Below are 21,095 nucleotides of genomic sequence, written 5' to 3' on the forward strand. Positions count from 1 at the left end.
TTGAGCAAGAGGAGGTGAGCGCAGGAGTGCAGGTAACACATCTGGAAGAGAGATTGGCTTTAGCAGCTTCCCAACAGATCAACTGGCAAGCAATTTACAGCTCCAAATTAAACAGGAATTGCTTTCAAAGCCATGTCATGATCATGTGGTTGCTGATAAGTCTGGTTGTGCATCCAACCTACAGGATAGCTCGGGGCCTGTTTCTAAAAGCAATTTTGGGGCATGACATCACTCAGGGAGTCACTGTGGAGGGTTTAGGGAGCCAAGTGCTCTTCTCTGATCTCAGAAAAAAGTGGACGGGTGGCTTGCACATGCTGGAAGGGAAATCAGGCTTCAGCAGAGCATTCCAAGTGCCTTCCCCAGCTGCTGAGAAATGAAGGCCAGGCCATGCCTAACCAAAACCACTTGGACTGGTTGGGATCCTGCTGGTTTGTGCTCACTGGTGGCACTTTCATGTGCAGGGGTGTCTGAGCAGGTGTTGGTCTGGAAACAGCTGGCTGGGCTCAGTGAGGTGATTTGCCCTGAAGTACCAAAAGCCTATATCTGTTGGCATGTGAACTTATCCATCCTAAAATGTCCATAACAAACAGAGCTGTCGTTTTGTTTTATCTCTTACGTTTTTCAAAGCCACATGGGAATTTCTAGGGTTTGCCAGAGAGGTAGGCTAGGATTAATGGTGTTGTACATCCCAGAAGTTGCTGTTGAGCTTTAGTGGTTCCTGTCAACTGGTGATTTTTTTTCCCACCTGTGAACAGGAGGGTTTTGGTGGACAGTATCTGAGATGTAAAGAGAAGAGAGGGGAACAGGGGGATCACTTGGATATTCAGGCTTCTCACTAACAATCTGTGAATGGAATGCTTAAGAAAGCAGGTCCTGGAGCACTTATCCAGAGGTTATACTTTGTTGTGATTGATCCCTCTTTATAATAGTGGTCCATGTCAAAATGCTGATTTAATGGGATCAGGAAGGAATTTGGGAAGTGCTCAGATGAGGCAGCGCAGTGACATTGCTCTGAGGATATGGCTCCAGGCTTTGAGCTGGCTGAACATACAGCTTTACTTCCTTTATATTTTGATTTCCATGTGGCACTTGAGATTTGCCTTTCCTCCAAATCAGGGCTTTAAGGCAAAGGACTGCCTTGTTGTCAGACCTCAGAAGTGGCCGGTGCCTGAGGCCACGTTTAAACCACCATGACCTTCAGCATCCTCATGACCTGGTGCAGCCTGGAGTCTCCTCCTGTTCCTTTTCCTCCTGTCTGAGATAACTTGGAGGGGGGAGCATTGCAGCCCCCACATCCTTCCTTAGATTGCTTTTATTTTGTATGATGATTTCTGCAAGGCTGATAAAAAATTTAGAATTTAAAAACCCCAAGAAACCACCAAAAACCCACCAAGCCAAAAGAATTTTGGTTGAATGTTGCCCATTAAGAGGCTTCATGTCCCTCAGACACCACTGGAAGACTCCTCATCTCTGGAAATGCTTGTCCTGATGTGTAGTTTGGTCAAGTATCCATTTGCATCCCTCCAAGAGAGGATTTTGTTTCTTCTCCTCCTTCCCTTTAGCCCTTCTGAAGGCAGGTGAGCATTTCTGGAGACCACAGCAGTTATGCTCCATGGCAGAGGAGCATGTAATGTAATCAGGTCCCAGAGAGTGATTCTGGGTCAACCCACCCATCCAGCTGGGGCTAACATCCATATTTGTGGCAAACAAGTGTATTGCAAATTAGATTTACTTTTTCCTTTCCTAATGGCATGATTGTGTGAATTTGAGGAGACAGAGTCAGCACCAGACGTCATGGCCTCGTATCCTTCAGACCACTGAAGGTATCTAGAGGTATCTGCAGACTCAAGGTTTCTGTCTGGGAGAGCTGGAAGCTGTTATTGTCCTGCTGATAATTTGTTCCTTTTGTGAATATTTGATCTTTGAGAGGTGCTTTAGTAAACGATGGCTTCATGTGCTGTCTGGCACCAGGGACTCATCCCATGGGAGCAAATGAACGGTGGAAAGAAAAAAGCAGCAGCTCATTTTCTATCAATGGGTCATTTTATGATCTATTTTTATCATAAAACTGTGGTTTTTAACTCTTCATAATGGCGTCTGGTGTTTCAGGGATGCCTATGCAGTTGGTTGGAATGGCCGGATGGGGATGAGGCACAACAGGCTTGGCAGCCCTGGCACCTTCCTGGACAAAGATGGGATATTTGTCAACGCCACCAACAGCAAACTGCTGGAGAGGGCCCATGGCATCCTCATGTCAGTACCCAGGGGGGGATCTGGGCTTTACTCCGGGAGCATAATGAGCAGCATGTGTAGTGTGGGGAATGTAAATAGCCAGGATATAAAACTCCCAGGGTGCCAAGTAGACTTGGAGGTGTTTCCCAGTTGGGTCAAAGCAGCCCCAGTACATTTGACATGTCTGATTTAACTGGTCTCATTCATTCAGAATGGCAGACAAGGGGAAGACAAGGAACAAACCTGCTGGTCACACCAGTCTGGAGATACAGCAGCCATGTAATGCAGTCACACTTTTAACATCATATAAGTTTCCATTGTAAATTATCTGAGCAGGTGATGTTGATGATTCACACTGCAACCTCCTCAAAGGTTCAGGGAGCATCCCAGGGTGGCTGGAATGAACATGAGGTTTGGAAAGAAGCAGGAGGCTGGTCAGTCGTTTTATGACTTGGCTTCTTTGCTCTTCCCAAATTCCCAGCATGCCATCATTTCCAATGTAACCTATCCATTAACTGGATACATTCAGTCTGTAGTATGCAGGGGTAGCCTCATTTCAGTGCCAGTCAGGGGTTGCAGCTGCTCAGGGGGATTTGGAGGGGCTGATTCCATAAACTCCATTCCACAATTCCACTGTGGATTAACCTGAGCCATTTATTATCTCCCCAGGCGAAATAAGAACTTCAAAGCCAAACCCAGTCTCCCCAAGGTGAGTGAGAAGCAGCATTTTCCCCTAGTGGTCTGTGGATTAAGGCTGTAGCACAGTGATGTGATGCTGCTGAATATGAAGAAGACCACTGTGTCTACACCAAGACTTTGATCAACTCAGCTCTGTTCAGGGCTCTTTAATTCACATAAACCCAAAGGATTTCAGCCGTGATTTCTGCTGGGAGAGACATGAGCACTTACTGCTCCTTGGAGCTGCTCTAACTCCTTTTTCCTCCTTCTGAGAAGGAGTACATACATGGTGAAATTTAATAATTAAATCTCTAAACTAAAATGAGCAAATAGGTGATGCAGGAGAGATGGTACCTGATAGACAACAACTTTTTACTTTCCCTCTGTCTTGGCTACATTTATTATATTTTAAGGGGTGCCAGGAGATCTGTTGTCCCTAGAAGAATAATGCTTTTTGTAGACCTCACTGGTGCTGCATCCATGGTCAGGAACAGAGCACCAGGAAAGGAGCAAACATTTTTTACTCCTCTCTGTGTCCATCTTGTACCTGGAGAGGCACTGATGCAATTAATGAACTGCTCATTAACAGTGAGGAGAATCATAGAATCATGGAATGGTTTGTGTTGGAAAGGACCTTAAAGGTCATCCACTTCTACCCCCTGCCATGAGCAGGGTCACCTTCCACTATCCCAGGTTGCTCCAAACCCCATCCAGCATGGCATTGAACACTTCCAGGGATGGGGCAGCCACAGCTTCTCTGGGATCCTGTGCCAGAGCCTCCCCACCCTTACAGGGAAGCCATCCCTCAATGTTCCCTGTTGAGAAAGGAGGGATATAGTAGATGGTATGATGGTAACATCTGAATTTTCTATGGATTCTCTCTTTCTGCAGCATTTGCTGGATGTGAAGTCCCTCAAGCACCTCACGAACCTGACATTGCACGATCGCATCACCAAATCTCTCCTCCACCTCCATAAGAAGAAAAAACCACCCAGCATCAGTGCCCAGTTCCAGGTGAGCCCTTTCCTTTGGTGATGAGAGGGGAATCACCTGCTCCAGGCACAGTCCTGCCCCATCCCCTGCAGTATTTAGGCCATGAATCCTACTGAGGGTTTGATTGAACTGGGAGACACCCAGGTATTTAAAGGGTGCAAATGGAGAGAAATAAGAGTGAGGATGGGTATCATGGGGAATGACTTGGTGGAACAAGGTGGGACATGAGGATGAGCTGCAGAGGGAGATGTTGGTGCATCCCTGTCCTCTGGTACCTCATATTGTAGTGCTGTCTCCCCATAATCCAGAAACTGCAAAATCACCAAATCACGTCTTTTGCAGTCTTTTTACTGTCATCCAGCATAATCTGTTCTGAGACAGAATGAGAATTTTAATAGGGGCAGAAAGATCAGAATCCTGCTGCATTATCTCCAGGTGAGCAGGGGAATTCAGAGGAGGGATCGATCTTGTGTTGTCAGTGCAGTGTGCTGGTCAGCAATCCTTAGGGTTGGTGCAGGGAAAATAATCCTCCAAGGATTTGGCACTGCTGGGCTCACAGTTGGACTCAATGATCTTAAAGGTCTTTTCCAGCCTAAATGTGATTGTTCTATATGTGCATCATGGCTTGGAAACTGCTACAAGACATGTGCATGAGCAGGTGGTAATAATAGAAAGCAGCTTTTCACTTAAAATATGGCTTCTTAGCAAGTCTGGGTCGGTTTTGACTTGTAATTTTGAGTGCTTTGGGGTTTTTTTGGAGATGTGGTTTATATTTAGAGTGTCTCCATGTGTAGGTAAGATTAAACAATTAAAAATATATGCTCACACATGTGTATATATAATTTGCAGAATGCACATCTGTATATTTATATATTTAGCCTTTTCTAATCTAATGGTATTCTGGTCAAAATTCACTCCTGCAGAGTTTAATTCATACCCGTGGAGAGGTTGAAACAGGGATGTCTTGGAGTGAAAAACCTTCCCAAAAACCTATTTATGATCCCAACAAAACTCTGAAAAGCCCCAGGGAGGGACAACTGATACTTTTTTGTATATTTTCACAGCACATTAAAATCAAAGCCCCCTAATTTCATCGAGCGCTTGTTAAAGAGAATCATTTTGAGGGACAAAGCAGCAGCATTGCTTTTTAATCAAGAGCAAACTAATAAAATTGTGGTGCATGGAATTGGGTCACAGGCAGGAAATACAAATGTTTCCTGTCTTTTTTTTTTTTTTTTTTTTTTTTTGCAAAGAAATGCTGCTTTGTGGCTAATACCTCAACACTAGGCTTGCAGCTGTTCCATCTCCTATGGATTTCCACTCTCCCTATACTTAGGGTAATTTATAGGGGAAATAGCTGCCTCAGAGTGTGCACCAGGAGCAGGAATGGCTTTCACAACGGAAAACTAAACCATCCATACCTAAAGCTGGAGAGCTCCCCTTTAGCCCACATGCAGGTGGTGCCCTGGAGACAGGGATGGAACGGTTCCTGAAAGGCTGAGTACAGGTGCAGAAGGAGTGGGTGGCTGGAAAGTTTTGCTGGCAGAGGGACAAAGGAGACGGGCACAGGGTTAATCCAGCGACCTCACATGTCCTTTGTGGATTCCCGACCACCAGATGGCAGAGGGTGCCTCGACCATCTGCCTCACAGAGGATGGCCCTGAGGGAATGGAAATGCCCCCTCCTATAGTCCAGCACATCCCATTCCCACCATTTCCAGCACTGGGAGCACTCTGCTTGCTGGGCTTTCAGCAAAGGGGTACCCCCTTTCCCTCCCACTAGCCTGTGTGGGCACAGTGGGATGTTGCAGCTTCACTGCTGATTGAAAGCTCCCAATAGGCTTCTTTTGTATAAAAAAGAGTAATTTCAGATTTTAAGAAAACCAGGAGCATTCCAGCAGAGGTCTGCCACGTCATGGCATTCCTGCTGCTCCCTGGGACAGGAGCAGCAATATTTGCATGAAGTTAATGTACATAACACAGCTGCATCACATGTGCCTGGGGTCCATCCCTTGCTCCTTCCAAAATCCTGGATGTGAATTAATTTTTCTAAACATGAAAGGCTTCCTATAAAGATGTCTTTGAAATGATCAGAAGGGAAAAAAAGGCTTCCTGTGAGCCGATCTGTGGGCAAAATGCTTCTTTGTGAAGAAGTTTATTAACTCCTGTATTCCAAAATTTATAACTCTGTTCATAGTAAATGTGACAGAATATCCTTCAGATGACTGAGTTTTAAACTCTGTTAAAATCAGGAGTAATCAGCTCTGTAGCACCTTACCAATGCCACGTTTGCAATGTGCTCAACAATTAGACATACCCAAAGTATTTACAGGACACAGCAAAAAAATGTGGCTGAGGAGCCTGGCCAGCACTGATGGACTCAGCACGCTCTGGTTTTCAGCCTGGTTTTATTCCAAGAGCTTGTGATTCATCCCAAAAAGTCAAAAGTTTGCAAGGTGAAGGGATAACTCAACATGACATCCCACTGGAACAGCTGGCTGTAGAGTGATGCCAATGTAAATTAATTTTCATGAGAGAGACTTTTAATGGTGATGAATAAATAAAGGGAAATAGAAAAATGGAACCAGGAAACCCCTCAATTCTCGGTGATCCTTCAGTCAGGAACATGCCAGCACTGAAGCTCTTCTCTAGAAACAACGTCTGAAGTGTCCAGGGTTACAGGCTTCAAAAATTATTGTGAATTCCCAGTTTTCCCTTGGCAAAACTTTCATTAAAAACAATTCATTTTTAGGCAAACAGTAAAGTTTTGACAATTAAAAATCAGGAGTAAATCCTGCCTGGAATCACTTCAGATAAAGGAAAATTGGATTTGTTTAAAAAACATCAGAAGTTGTTTGGTGCCAGGTATAAATTCTTGTCTTGGACCTCCCATTCATGGCTGGAAGAGGCCTGTGGTGTCGAGTGGGATGGGAATTCGGGCTCCAGGGGAGCCAGAGATCTGAAAATCCAGCCCACCATTGTATTTATCTTTGGTTTCTTTGTTGGGGTTAAAGACGAAATCATCCAAGTTGCTTGTGCTAAAACACTCATTTGGGGGAATAATTTCCCATGCGCCTTATTTACTCATAATTAATTCAAATTTATGTTGGTTTATGAATTAAGCATTTGGATTTTCATTATCCACTGTGGTCTCCTCTCCCTTCCCTGTGTCTCCTCTGTTGCAGGCATCCCTCAACAAACTGATGGAGACCCTTGGCCAAGCAGAGCCATATTTTGTCAAGTGCATCCGATCCAACGCCGAGAAGGTAAATGCCATCCTGTGAAAGCAATCCTGCTAGAAATCAGCTTGGGAATCTTTTGGCCATTTTTACAGGGAGTTAGATAGGAAACAAAGCCTCAAATGGAGCTGGATTTAGAAGATTTGAGCAAGGGAAGCATGGATTTATCACTTGTGTGTTGCTCTTGATAAACTGCACTGGCTCTTCTTATATTTGTAAAAACACATGTATGCAAATATAGTACTTTAATTTATATGAAAAATATACTGGCTTTAATAAATGAATTTGACTCCTTTGAAGCTTCTGACCAGCCGTAAGAGAGATTTATAGAACCATGAATTCACTTGTGCTGGGTCTGAGCCCTAAAGCTTCCTTAAAATAGAGTTTCCGTAAGTAAAAGCAGATACTTTTAGAATAAACTACATTGATCACACTGATTCATATTTCTTGAATTTGACTTTATGTAATTGTGTCATGGACCTAGGACCCTCAGTTCAAAATGTAGGGATGCTTTGTGGATTAATCCTTCAGAGTTTTACCCAGGCATTTAAAGCTGAAGCTTTTTGCTTTGGAGATTATTTAGTTGTTCAAAATCTCACCCATTAACTGTGCCCTTGGGGGATCTTATTCAATTCAAATGCAAAAAATCTTTTTTTTTTATGGCTTTATTTCCCTAGTTAGCTGTTTGAAAGTCTCAGAAGCAAACAGGATTCAATCCCAGTGGGATTAGTTCAGTTCCTGAGGACCCACATTCCCTCCCTCCTGTACCATCGCTGACAATGTGTCATGCACATGTGCTACATCTGCTGAACCCTTTACCCATCCACACACTTAAAAGCTTCAGTGAAAGGAAATATTTGCTCATCCTTGGTCTGGTTTTCCTCTTCCAGCTGCCTCTGCGGTTCAGCGACAGCCTGGTGCTCCGGCAGCTGCGCTACACGGGGATGCTGGAGACTGTGCGCATTCGCCAGTCAGGATACAGCTGCAAATACTCCTTCCAGGTTCAGTACAACAGCCTTTGTCTTCCATCACCTTTAGCATCATTAGCTGAGTCGTCTGAGTGTTGCTGGTTCATTTTTTATCAGGATAATTAATTTCCAGCTCTTGGAAGGCAGTGGATGTAACAGGCTGCTCTCTGCCTATGAGCCAAGCTAAACCTCAGGGAGGGCTGCGAGCCCCCTGCACCATGATTTTTGAAAAAAAGCAGTATATTTTGCAACGTGGACTCCTTTTTGGAAAAAATGTCTGATTTGCACGTAGTCTTCTGCATCTGGAATTACTGGGAGCAGTGTTTGCCCTTTTGTGTTGGCTGTGTCCCATCAGGAAGGTGATCAGCATCCTCTGAACTGCTGGAGTTAGCCGGCTCTTCCTGTTTTCTTCTTTTCCATGTGTTTGCCAGGTTTTGTGTACATGTCAGTCCTTTCATGCTTTGCTGGTTCTGATTGGTTTCCTGCTTACAGCTGCTTTGGGGCAGACATTGTGTTCTGCACAGCAGCTGTTTAGAAAAAGAAAAATGCTCAAAATTTTTTTGCCGGAAGCAGAGATCTCAACCTTGCTTGGGAGGATCTGTCCTCTAGTACCTCCTTCACTCTTTGAATCCTCACAGCAGTAACGGCTGGAGCATCTCAGAGATGTTTTGCAGATGTTGGTATCCGCCTTCCATAGTGGCCCTTATTGGGGATTTGGAGCATTTTTTCACTCAGGATGACCCTGTGGCTCCTGCAGAACCTCTCCTCCCACACTGAAAAACGTTTGAACCTTGCTGGGTCTCTGCTTTGATGTCTTTCCCAGCAAACCACAAATGTTGGATGAAACTTGGTGTTCCTCAGTGCATAAAGTGTTATCTGTCCTTCTGCTCACTCCAGAGGTCCTGTTTCATGTGGCCAGTGGAGCAAGTCGATTATTTATGGGAGAAAGAAGCAGCAAGACCCAACTAACCAAATCTTGGTGCTGCTTTTTTTTTCCTTCTCAGGATTTTGTGAACCATTTCCACGTCCTTTTGCCACAAGGGATCAGCCCATCTAAGCACAATATCCATGATTTCTTCCGGAAGATAAAACTCGATCCAGACAATTACCAAGTTGGAAGAACAATGGTAAATGTATTTCTGTCTGATAAATTAATATCTATATGGTTTTAATTAATGAAAGTATTTTTCTTCTGTTTACCAAAAATCAATTATTTAAATGGAACTTTTAATATTATTAACATAAAAGAGTAAGGAATAATATTGTTTTGTTATTGATTGTATTGAGGCAGCCTCAAAAACCTCATATCCTCCAAAATCTGAGTGTGTGTGTATAGACTTAGCTTGATACAATGGCCCTCATTTTGCCTCCCCTGATGGGAAAGCTCTGTAATTCAGAGCTTAGACAGTCACAGGCTGTTGTGAAAATGCTGAAACCTGTTTGAGATGCCTTCACAAAAATCAGTTCCTCGGCTTTCCTGGGAGCACCCAGGACTCAGAAACCAGGAGGATTAAATCATTTGACTCGTGGTCTGGGAAGCTTTCCATGCTAGCATTTTTTGGGTTGTTTTGGCCAGGTTTTCATGAAGGAGCGGGAGCGGCAGCTTCTTCAGGACCTGCTGCACCAGGAGGTGCTGCGGAGGATCACGCTGCTGCAGCGCTGGTTCCGCAGCCTGCTCTGCAGGAGGCAGTTCCTCAGCCTGCGCCATGCGGCCATCAGCATACAGGTGGGTGCTGCTGCTGGATTCCAGTGTAAATTACCATCTCCAAATCCTACAGACACAGCCCGTGGGTAAAATCAGGTCTCCTGTCCACAAGGAAGGGGCTTGCAATCAGGATTGACTTCTACTGCCATAATTAGTTGGGAATGGATGGAGCTGGAGAGGTTGCATGGAGGCAGGTGCTGTCCCACCTTCACACAACACCCATTACAAGGAATCCCCTGCTGTGTTTGCAGAGATTTTGGCGCAGCTACCAGAGCCGAAAAAAAGGCAAACCATCCCCAGACCCTCTGGTTCTCAGCAGAGCCGCTGTCATCCTGCAGACCCACTGGCGAGGCTTCGTGGAGCGGCGGAGGTTCCTGCAGATGCAATTTGCTGCCCATCTCATCCAGAGTTGCTGGCGGGAGCACGCCAGGCGCCGGCACGCCGCAGCCACCAGCATCCAGGCAGCCTGGCGGGGACACCGCAGCCGGCGGGTGTACACAGCCCGCAGGAGCAGGGCCGTGTGCCTGCAGGCAGCCTGCCGGGGGTATCTAGCACGGCAAAGGTAATGCCATTGGCCTTGGGTAACGAGGAATGTGTTTTCTGGCGATGCTCACAGGGGGAGGAAGGTGGTTGGTGTGAATCAGGGCACTACAGTGACTTACACAGGCCAGTGTCCCCTCATAGCATTCATGACCCTCTCCTGACCTGCCCATGTCCTTTGTTTGCCCACGCTTTCTAACAATTTAGCTGCACGTCCTGCTCTTGGAATAAGCAGAGCCTATTTCAGGTTGGAGCACGTAGGCAGTGCAAAGCCAAGGCCGTAAATACTCGTAAGAGTTTTTTTTTTTTCTCCTGGGCAGCAGCACCAGTTTAAGTAGCCTATTTTTAACTCAGATTGCCTCACCAATCTGTTTTCTGCGCTAGCTCACAAGGACAGGGGATACCGGAGGCAGCCGCTGTGGAGGGCACAGGCTTTCCAGCCATGCCTTGGCTTGCTGGCCGTGGGGCAGGTCACGATTCACTCTTCAGAGGTGCTGCCTGCAAGGTGTGGAGCACCTTAACATCGCTTGGAACATTTGGGAGCTGCAGAAAGCTCTTGGTGCCAGGCACAAGTCCCTGCTAGCTCTTCCAGATGCAGTCCAGGCAGGATGACGAAGATGGAGAAGCCAAGGGGGTGTGATGGGTTAAGCTTTTCTGGCTCTGACAGCTTATGAAGGAGCTAGACCAGGGATGGAGGCTGGACCCACTGCCGTCGGCATGAGGGGAGCTTTCAGGTACGTTGGGGCAGCCCTTCGGTAGCAGAGATGGCAGAGGAGAAGGTTTAAAACAGAACGTGCCTTGCCTTTTCTTGCACCAGATGTTCAAGGAGGGTTGCTTGAGATGTTGGCGGTGGTGAGGTGATGGTGGTGGTGGTGATAAGACACCACTAATGCAGTGCCTTGAAGGTTCCTAAGTGGACACAGGGCTGAATATCCTGGTTTTCTGCTTTCTTCCAGGTTTAGAGCTTTGAAGGAGCAGCAGTTAAAAGAAATGCAGCTGGAGAATGGCCTGGCAGGTAGAGAAGAGGATGGACTGGAACCAGATGCTTTGGAAATTAAGGGCTCTGACCCATCTATGTGGGAGGACAGCTCATTTGAAGAGCGAGTGAGAGCTGTAGAACAACATAAGTCACTGATGGAGAACAATCGGGTGAATCACATGGACCCACTGGATACTTCCCTGTACAAAAGGCATGAGAGAGCCAGCAGCCAGAGTGGGATGGACACCGAGGAGGAGATCATCGTGAGAGAGAGGCCCAAGTCGCTGGAGGATCTCAACCAGAAAAAAGTGGTTCGTGCAAAGAGGGAAAGCCGGAGGATGCGGGAACTGGAACAGGCTAAATTCAGCTTGGAGCTGCTCAAGGTCCGCTCCACGGGTGGGCTGTCGCCTTCGGAAGAGCAGCGCTGGTCCACTGAGTTGGTGTCTGAGGCATTGCATTCCCCTCAGGGAACCCCGGAGAGCGAGAGCTCTCAAGGGAGCTTCGAGTTGCTAAGCACTGAAGATACCTCAAATAGTAAACTCATGTCCTTAGTCTTAGACGAGCATGATGCACAGTCATTTTCCATGGACTCCCTGCCCAGCAGTCCCCAGGCTCAGCTGCAGGAGAAGCCTTTCTGTGCAGTGGATGGGAACAATGATTTGGCCGGCTGCAGACAGACCCCAGCAGACACGGCACTGCCTGATAACCTCACCAGGAAAGAGCACGGGGTCACTGACCCCCAGGATGTTGTAAAGGCACACCCAAGAGAAACCCTCCTTTCCAGCAACCTCCCGACTTTCTACGTTCCACCACAAGACAATGTGAAGGTGAAGCTGGTGGAGAATAACCTGAGGAAGAAAGCAGTGGAAAGAGAGGAAAGGACAGTTATGTTCTCCGAGGTCAGGAAGGACTCTGAGCCAGACCAGGGCAAAGCCTTGGGAGAAGAAGAGGAAGAGGAGAAACCCTCTACCAAGAGAGAGGAACGTGGGACAGTGACAGCAGCACAGGCCCTTTCTCCAGATTCTGTCATCAAAAGACTGGAAAAGCTCAACGTGGAGAAGGAGGAACGGCAAAAGCAGCTTCAGCTGCAAAATGAGAGGGAGATGATGGAGCAGATTCGTCAGCAGAAGGAAATTCTGGAGAGACAACGCAAAGCCTTTGAGCAGCAAGGGAAGGTAGAGGCTTTGCCGAGGACGGAGCAGAGCAGAGTGAAGGACCCTTCCCTCAAACCAGCCAAAAAAGCAGACAGCCGGCCTCAGTCAGTCCTCATCCTGCACTCCCAGAGCAGAGGGGAGCACAGCCCCACCCCAGACATGGCTCCAACCTCATCAGTGGACATCAAGGGTCTCACTGTTGGGACCAGGGGAAGCTCTCCAGCCCATGGTGCCCCCAAAGACCGCCCTGTCAGCATGTTTGTGGAGCGAAGAGAAGGTGTGGAGCCCCGCTGCCATTCCAAACCAGCTCTGGACCCCAAGGACCACCCGGGCAGCCATTTCTCAAGGACAGAGCGCCTCCGGCAGCCTCGGGTGCCCAACCAGGCCACTGAGGAGACGAGGGCCAGCTCCATGTTCTTCACACCAAAAGACAATCCCTTCGGCCTCCAGTGAGTAAAGAGATGGTGGGCTTTCTCCTAGGCTTTCTCCAATGCTTTCTCCATAGACTTTCTCCATAGGCTTTCTCCGTAGGCTTTCTCTGCAAGCTGTCTCCATTGGCTCTTTCTTCTGCTAGGGACCTATATGTGCAAAGGGTCTAGAGTGTTGTTTCTGGAGTCTGCACAAACCCCATAGTTAAAAAAAGGGTTCTTGATCTTCTAGCAAAAAGGAGGCAAAGGTCAGAGGGAAAGGAGAAAGACCTGGAGTATGGTTTCTCAGTCTCTTAACAACATTATATAATCCAGGGGAGACAATCATGGACATTGCCAGGTAAAGAGTCAATAAACAGGCTCAATACCTACATGAACCGGGATAAGAGTTTATTTCTCACGGTAAAACATGATAAATAAGTTCTTAGGATTTTTGGGTAGTTGGTATAGAAATGAAATAAAAAAATTCCAGGATTTTCCTTGTTTACCATATACTTAATACATCCAGGAAAGCCACTCTGACCATTGGAGATGAAAAAACACCAGCTCTCCAGAGAGAGTTTGGGAGTGAATGCTCTTTGGAGACTGTATCATTCACATATGTAATTACAGGTGTAATTACACCTGTAATGGACTTAGCAGTTGCTCAGCTCCATTGTGTTGCTTAACCTTGGCTGCTGCAGGGTCTGGAGATGGCAGCAAGATCTTGGGACAATGTTTGCTCCCACTCTGATGTGTTGCTTAAGGTGCCTTGCCTAATTTTTGGGTGGTTTTGGCCATGTAGCTCAAAAAGGATATAAATCACTCCCCCTCCTAAATCCTGCTGCACCCTTTCCAAGGCAAAAGCTCCCAGTGAATGACTTGGTAACTGAAGGTACCTCCTAGTGTAGTAGTCTTGTGGTTTCTGTACTGTTGTGACAAGAGAAGACTCCTATTTAAAATTTCTTTTCCTGGTTCATGCAGGACATGAACAAGCAATAGGAAGAATAGGACATTATATAAAATACAGCAAAAGAATTGCTGTATTTTAATTTTTGCTCTGCAATGGAATAGTCACATTTGAGAATCCCAAAGTACAAAGGTACAATCCATAGCCACCTTGCTGTATAAAGTTGACAGGCAGAATGTTTTCTCTTCTTGTCTTGTGGTATTAAGTCCAATCCTGAAGAATTCCGAGCAATTCCAAAACCCCATGACCTCAGACTTGGAATTTAGTCTTGCCTGCTTGGACTGTGTGCTCCCAGGAGCTGGGCTAATGCAGTGGGAAGGCTTTTGGGAGAGGATGAAAGGTCTCTGTTCTATTCTGTTTCAGCAGAGAGGCAAATCATCAGTGCCTTTCCAAGGGTGAACTAGCACGGAAGCCATTTAAGATGCCTGGGTCTGGCAGAGGCGAGGTGAGTTGTGACTTGTTTATTTTCTCTTTCCATTGAAAAGGGGGGAAAATAACTTATTTTGTCAGTTTTCCCTCAAAAGCTTCAAAAAAGTGAATTCTGAAGCACAAGGGCTGCTAGACATGGATAGGGAAGGGGGATAGGACAGCACAGTAACCTCCACACCTTCTCTTAAAATAAAAAGCCCCGTAGGAATAATTTGTAGCAGCTCTGGATAAAAGGATCCCATGATCCTGATGGCAAACACTGTCCAACGCTGTCTTGTCTTGGTTTGGTTTAACGTCCGTTTGAGTAACACCCATTGTCCATTTTCACCGTCCTGTCTTAGTTTTTGTTCTTCCTGGTCCTTCGCTGTTTTCACCAGACATAATACAGCAACCCCTCCATAGGGTGCAGTGGCACTCAGAGATGTCTTAAGGCTACATGGGTAGAGTCTCCTTTTTTACTTTAAAACCCTTGTTTTTCGTTTTGTTTTGTTTTGTTTTATCCTTTGGTCAAGCAGGTGCCCAGACCGAGCCATAAAAAGAAAGCCCGCATGGCGCGGACACGCTCCGATTTCTTGACTAGAGGTACTTTTGCTGATGGGGAGGGGGATACGGAGGAAGAGGATTACGATGGCAGTTTTGAGTTCCTTCTCTCCTCTGAGCACCCTCCTCACGCCGAGGCTGTGCCCGCAGCCCGCCTGGGGCAGGCCTGTTACAGTGACTCCGAAATGGTAATTGTGTCCAATGTGCTGGGGGAAATGAAACTGAGGGAGCGAGCGGAGCTGCGGGAGCCTTTCTTTGCTAACCTTAGCTGCACTGATCCCTCCACTGCTTCTTTTCCCACTCCCAAGGATGCTGTAGATGGGTAAATCTGGCAAACACAGCAGAAACAGAGACAAAATCATGGAATCACAGAATGGTTTGGATTGGAAAGGATTTTAAATCTCAATTCCAACCCCCCTGCCATAGGCAAGGACACCTTCCACTAGACCAGGATGCTCAGAGCTCCATCCAAACTCTATTTCTTGCTCCTGAGTTGATTAGATATCCACCATACTTCTCATACTTTTCCTGGAGCATTACAATTTTTATTACACAATTGTCTGTTTTGGGGGCTTTGACCTCAATCCTTCCCTTGGAACCTTTTGATCTAAAAATGGCCTATATGCATCTGTAAAAAAAAAAAAAAAAGAAAATAAATATTGTCAAAAAAAACAACAGACAACAAAATTATATAAATCCTGCACCTTCTTTTACTTTTGATTTTTCCTTAGCCGCAATATCCAATGATTATTCAGTCCTCAATTATCAGAGTGATGCTGGCAGACGGCAGCTCAGAGAAAGCAAAACCATGGAAATTGGGCAAGGAAAATGTAGTGAGAGTAAAATAGTGTGTTTAAAACAAAGACAACCAAGCTAAGTGTTTTTTCCAAGTACAGTGACGAGTATCCCTTTGCAGGTCCAGGACATGAGCCAATGCAGAGGAGCTTTTGCATCTCAGGCTTAATCTCCCACCCACATAAGCTGCTTTTGGAAAATCCCAAACTGAGAGGTTTCAGGAGTGGAAGAGGCCAAAAGATTCCGACCTGCTCCTAATTTTTTTCCTGAGGTGTCCCCATAGGAGTGTGGATAAACGCCAGGAATCATGTCCTTCTGTGTGAGTTTGGGTGGAGTGCTGGGTAGGGCTGCCATGTTCCTCTCCTCCAGCTGCAATACAGGATGTGGAGCTGAGTGTAAAACCAAAGAAAAGCATGAAACCCAAAGCCAGAGATTTATTTTGTGACACAGCATTGCTGTGGGTCCAGCAAACAACCCGTGCAATCCTAAAAGCTGCTTTTCCAAGAAAAGCAGGTGGCCGGGGGGGCTTTTCATGACTTTTCTTTTAGCAGCTCTTACTATAAAGGACAATTTTTCCCAGGATAATTTCCTCACTGGAAGTGGGCAGAGATTTACAAATTCCATAAATTTTTGAAGCCTGCTCTTGATTGATTTTCAGGGGGGTTGAGACAGGAATACTCAAAACCTGATTGAAAGACACATCTCTATGGACTGAGATAACCTGACTGCACCTTTATGGAATTCCCTGCTTGCAGATTGGGAAAGGGAGAATTTTATGTAGTAAAATGTACTATTTTACATAGAATCATAGGAACATTTAGATTGGAAAAGATCTCTAAGATTGTTGAGTCCAATCACAAACCCAGCACTGCCTTGTTCACCACCAAACCATGGCCCCCTGTACCATACCTGGAGTGCCCTCCTGTGCTCCTGGAGGCTGCCCGTGTACAAAGGGAATTGTAGCTGTAGGAATCATTCTCTCTGGGATGTGAAAAGCGCTGTGCTGGTAAGCTCCATCTTTGGGAGCATCTTGGGTCACTGTACTCCTTGGAAGTGCTCCTTGGGACTCTGCTCACCTGTTTTAACAGCTCTCACTGCATGCGAGTAGCAGTAGGTGTCACCTCTCTCCTGTCTCTGCTGTGTCCCTCTTCTCTGCTCCCCAGCACTGGTTCTAACTGGTGGTCAGGACTTTCACCCCTGGTGTAGTAAGTTCTGCTTTCTAGACAAACATTACTCCTGATGTCGTGTGCTCAGCGCCACCCTCCATCTGTGTGTCCTGACAATGTGTCCAGTGTTTCCATCTGTGTTTTGTATTGCAGGTTTGGGACCAGCCCTTTGACTTAGGGCTTTTTTGGGTCAGGATCATCACAAGTAGCAAAATTTAGGGACTGTATTTATTAGCAGAGCCCAGTTGGGTGTTGCAAATGGCAGAGCAGCCTGTGATAAAGGTGGACTAGTGCCTCTTGGGGCGTTGTGGGTTCAATGGTACAGAGGCTGATGTCTGTGCAGACACATTGGTTGTGTCTTGTGATAATCACATGAAGGCGAGTGTGGCAGCCACCATGTGCAGGCTGGTTCCCATGCCAGTGAATAGCTCCTTCATACAGCTCCTGCCTCCAGCTACGCCTTTCCCAAACAGCCTCTTTCTGTGTCCTGCTCTGCAGCCCAGACTGCTGGCTGGATGAATGAGAGATCACGTGCAGCCCCATGGAGCTGAGCATATGATGGGTCACCAGCTGCACTGTCTGTTTGGCCCATTTTTTTCTTGGCTATCAGGTCCCTGATTGTGTACCCCAGCTGGTGAGTAGAGGCCCACTGGAGTCCAATGCTCCTGATCCATGTTCAGGGTATCCCAGAGCATCTGCAGCCAGAGCTGAAACCCATGGGGCACCAGTCCATGAGGTGGCTGCTGCAGGTGCACTTGACTCCGGGGTTCTTTAAGGATTAAGGAGTTCCTGACAAGACCAAGATTCAAGTTTTTTTGGGTGGTGAATAGCCAAAGATTAACCTACCTTGCAGTGAGACACAAGTGGGAGGAACAGCTCCTGACTGTTCCTGTCAGCACATGTTAACGCCACTTTTGTTTGACACTTAAGCCAGCAGAACTTTCCTGTAGCAGCTGCATAAATGGAAAGCCTTGGCTAGAGAAACACCAGAAATAACCTCGGGAAACATACTTAGAGAGTGGGACCTGGCTAATGAACCAATCATTTTGCTCCACCCTCCACACTAAAGCCATGAATTGACAAACATGAGTCCAAGTATCTGCCACCAGCTGATCCCAAGTACAGCTGAAGAACCAGCAATGAAAGAGGATCTCTTGTCCTAAGACATTCAGAGGGAGCTTCAGGAAGCTTTTCCATGCAGCACACAGCACTGCTGCCTGCTGGGATAAGTCCCTTGGCCATAGTTACCTTATGGGTGGGTGAAACACAGGTTACTCTATCACAGGAAAAATACTTGGCACCTTCCTCATCCAGGAGACAACTTCAGGCCCCCAGTTATTGCCATTTGCCTTCAGGATGTTTTGTGTTGTTTCCTAGTAGGAGATTTTCTGGTGCAGATGCTCCAGATGACATCTGAGGAAGTTTCCCATCCTTTCCCTTCAGAGTTTCCTGGCAGAGAACCTCAAACAGAAGGATCTTGTGCCAAAAATGCCTTTAGTCTTTATTTACTAAAGCTGGCAAGTCAAAAGGTTGAAATTGCTCAAGAACAAAACTATATTGTGGAGACAAATATTTAACAGATCATTTTTAAAACAAGTAGTAGGTTTGGGCTGCATGGAGATCACTTTCATAGGTTTTGAATTGCTCTTTTCCCAGTATCCATCCACCATATCTGTGTGATCACCTAAATGTAAGAATGACAGGAACAAAATTTCTTTCTTGATGTAGGCAGTTCCTGATTTTCCCAGTGGTAATTTTGCCTTCCATGCTGCCATCTCCTGGCTGGAAGAGATGTTAGTCCAGGAGGTGGGGAATAAAACACGGAAAAAGAGTAAATATGGCAAATGTGACCCTCATGCAGCCTACTTTTTATAGAATTTTATTTAAACTTTTTTAACAGAAGTAAAATAATTGCTTTAAAACATAGAATATTCAGTTGAGACATTGAGGTGACAGGAAAGCTACAGGAGATATTTGACCATCATGTCCCAAATCCTTTCATGCAACCTGATTCTCCACTTTCCTCATGCTGAAAGTTTCTCCTCCAGGAGTCCAATTCCCAAATCACAGCTGCAATTGGAAAGTAGAACAAAAATTTAGATATTTTTTAAATATGACAAGTCTATTTCTGGGCTACTTCGTGGGATCCTGTTAGGTTGAATTACTGCAAATTCATCCCACCCTTAAAAATTATCCAAGGGCATTTTAAACGGTGGCAAAGGTGGAGATATTTTCTATTAAAGCTGCAAAATTTCTTCATTAAAGGGTTTTCCTTTTGGTGTGTCCTTGGCACAAAGACTTTGGTCTTTTTTTCTGTAAAGTGCTCAGCAAGAGTTGGAGGAGGAACTTCTGCTGGAACAGATGCAGGTGGTTGAAGGTTCCCGTGGGGAATCACTTCACTGTAGCTAACAGGACACTCTGGGTGGAAAGCTGGAATGTCTGGATGAAGATGGTGGAAGAGCTGTGCAGGCTGAGCAGTAAGGACCCATGGCTTGGTGCAAACTGATTTTCATCACCAATTGCTCAAGGAAAAAGAAGGTTGGATCTAGTTGGAGAGCTGGAGCAAGGGAAATGTCTCTCTTTATCAGGAGTCATTAAAATATTTCTCTAGGGGCTCACCAGGACTGTAGGTTTTCACCTGTAGGCAAATAGAAATAAAGATGTAGGAGATGAAATAGGTGGTTTTTGATAGGGGAAAAAATAATTTTATATCCCAAGAGCTGTCTTATTTTGAAATGCTTCGTGCTTGGAATTGTTACAGACCGCGCAGCGATTCACCTCTGGGGAAGGCCAGGCCAAACTGCACAAAACTATGTCCCAAGGGGAGATTGGGAAGCTGGCAGCCACACAGAAGAATCTGACTCTGGATGGGAGGTAAGAATCATGGCTGGAGATGGGAGACAAGTCCTTCCTATGTCGTTCTTGCTCTCCAACACCTTGTTGAGCCACGCAGATTCCTTTGGAGCTGCAGCATGAGTTACCTATTCCACTTTTTCTACATGACTATGGATAGACCCAATCAGGTCTGGCTCACACCACAATTAAGTTTTGGTGACATGGGCCACATGTCCTGTCCCAAACCACCCAATCCCATGCATGAATCTGAAGTTTCTTGCCTTTGCTGAGGACAAATAGCCACTTTTCTCTGGTAGAAATTGCATGTGTTTATCTCTTCAGGGAGATCCAGAAGATTGAGATAGTTTTGGGTAGAAAGACCTTTCCTAGTTAAGGCAGTTCTTCTTTCCATGACTTATTTCCAGGCCTCAGCGAGCCAAGATGAGGTTCTGGGTGAAGGGGAAGCAGGGGGAGAAGAAGACCCCGCGGGAGAAGCTTGCTACCCAGTCTGAGCTGCTGGAGCTGTATGCAGAGCAGGAAGCCCCTGGCAGAGAGGCCATTCCTGGCTTGCAGCTTGGTGAAGGTATGTGGTGGGGGGACATGGGACCAGTTGAAAGGAGAGATAAACTGGATTGGGAAATTGGGATACATCCATGCTGGTTCATGTCTTTTAATTCTTGGATGGTGTCAACCCAGAGCGATGGGGAAGTAGGTTAGAGGGTGGGATCCATAACAGATCTCAAGGAATTCCATGTCACTAATCCTTCCAGCCACCATCTGGACATGGACAGATGTTTTCTCTCTTGAGGGAAGAAATAACCAAAGCAGAAATGACATTTAATCTTCCTGTGAGTTCCACACTAGGCTTTTCTCCTTCACAGGTTCATTCCAACCCCCATCTCCCTGTTTTAGTGTCACAATTACTTTTCATCTGCTCCTCAACCTCCTTCCCTCTTTTTATTTATCACCAGCAGAGTTGGGTCCTCATCACCTGACGCCCCCTCGGAGTCCTGAGCTGTCGGGGATCTACCGGCGGGAATTCAAGGAGAACAAGGAACCCTCTCCCAAAGTGAAGCGCAAGCGCAGCGTCAAGATCAGCAACGTGGCTCTGGAGCCCGTGCAGTGGCAGAACGACTCCCTGCAGATCATAACCAGTGCCAGCGACCTGAAGAGCATGGATGAGTTTCTCCTGAAAAAGGTAACTCCTGCCCTCACTGCTCCATAAATCAGCGCAGAGATCCAGGAGGAGACAGAGGCAATAAAGTAGGAATGATCCTGTGGGTAGCTGTAGCAATGCTAATGATTCATCTAAGAGTGCCAAGGCAGGTCTAGAGAAGTTTCTGGTTTTCATGCAGGAGAAACCACCTGGTGATCATGGTGGAGCAGCTGCTTCCTAGTGCTGCTTCATCTCATGCCAGCTGTACTGCAGCAAAAGAGACATGGGTGCAAAAACCCCTTTGTTTTCC

General features: G+C 46.2%; 1 protein-coding gene across 6 annotated transcripts in view; it reads left to right on the forward strand.

Moving 5' to 3' along the window:
* The window catches only part of MYO9A (myosin IXA), a 140,606-nt gene that overhangs the window by 105,052 nt on the left and 14,459 nt on the right, over nt 1-21,095 (forward strand). The window contains exons 16-29 of one of the 6 annotated variants that reach the window (XM_083871017.1): nt 2,110-2,253; nt 2,902-2,941; nt 3,802-3,924; nt 7,088-7,168; nt 8,032-8,142; nt 9,114-9,236; nt 9,686-9,835; nt 10,066-10,376; nt 11,311-12,936; nt 14,228-14,309; nt 14,806-15,021; nt 19,556-19,668; nt 20,055-20,212; nt 20,601-20,827. In XM_083871017.1, coding sequence (XP_083727143.1) covers nt 2,110-2,253; nt 2,902-2,941; nt 3,802-3,924; nt 7,088-7,168; nt 8,032-8,142; nt 9,114-9,236; nt 9,686-9,835; nt 10,066-10,376; nt 11,311-12,936; nt 14,228-14,309; nt 14,806-15,021; nt 19,556-19,668; nt 20,055-20,212; nt 20,601-20,827 — 3,505 coding nt within the window. The remainder of the gene's footprint in view (nt 1-2,109; nt 2,254-2,901; nt 2,942-3,801; nt 3,925-7,087; nt 7,169-8,031; nt 8,143-9,113; nt 9,237-9,685; nt 9,836-10,065; nt 10,377-11,310; nt 12,937-14,227; nt 14,310-14,805; nt 15,022-19,555; nt 19,669-20,054; nt 20,213-20,600; nt 20,828-21,095) is intronic. The other 5 variants (XM_083871018.1, XM_083871019.1, XM_083871020.1 and 2 more) reach the window with 5 other exon arrangements.

Source organism: Zosterops lateralis (assembly GCF_965231275.1).
Source record: "Zosterops lateralis genome assembly, chromosome: 13".
Taxonomy (NCBI): Eukaryota; Metazoa; Chordata; class Aves; order Passeriformes; family Zosteropidae; genus Zosterops; species Zosterops lateralis.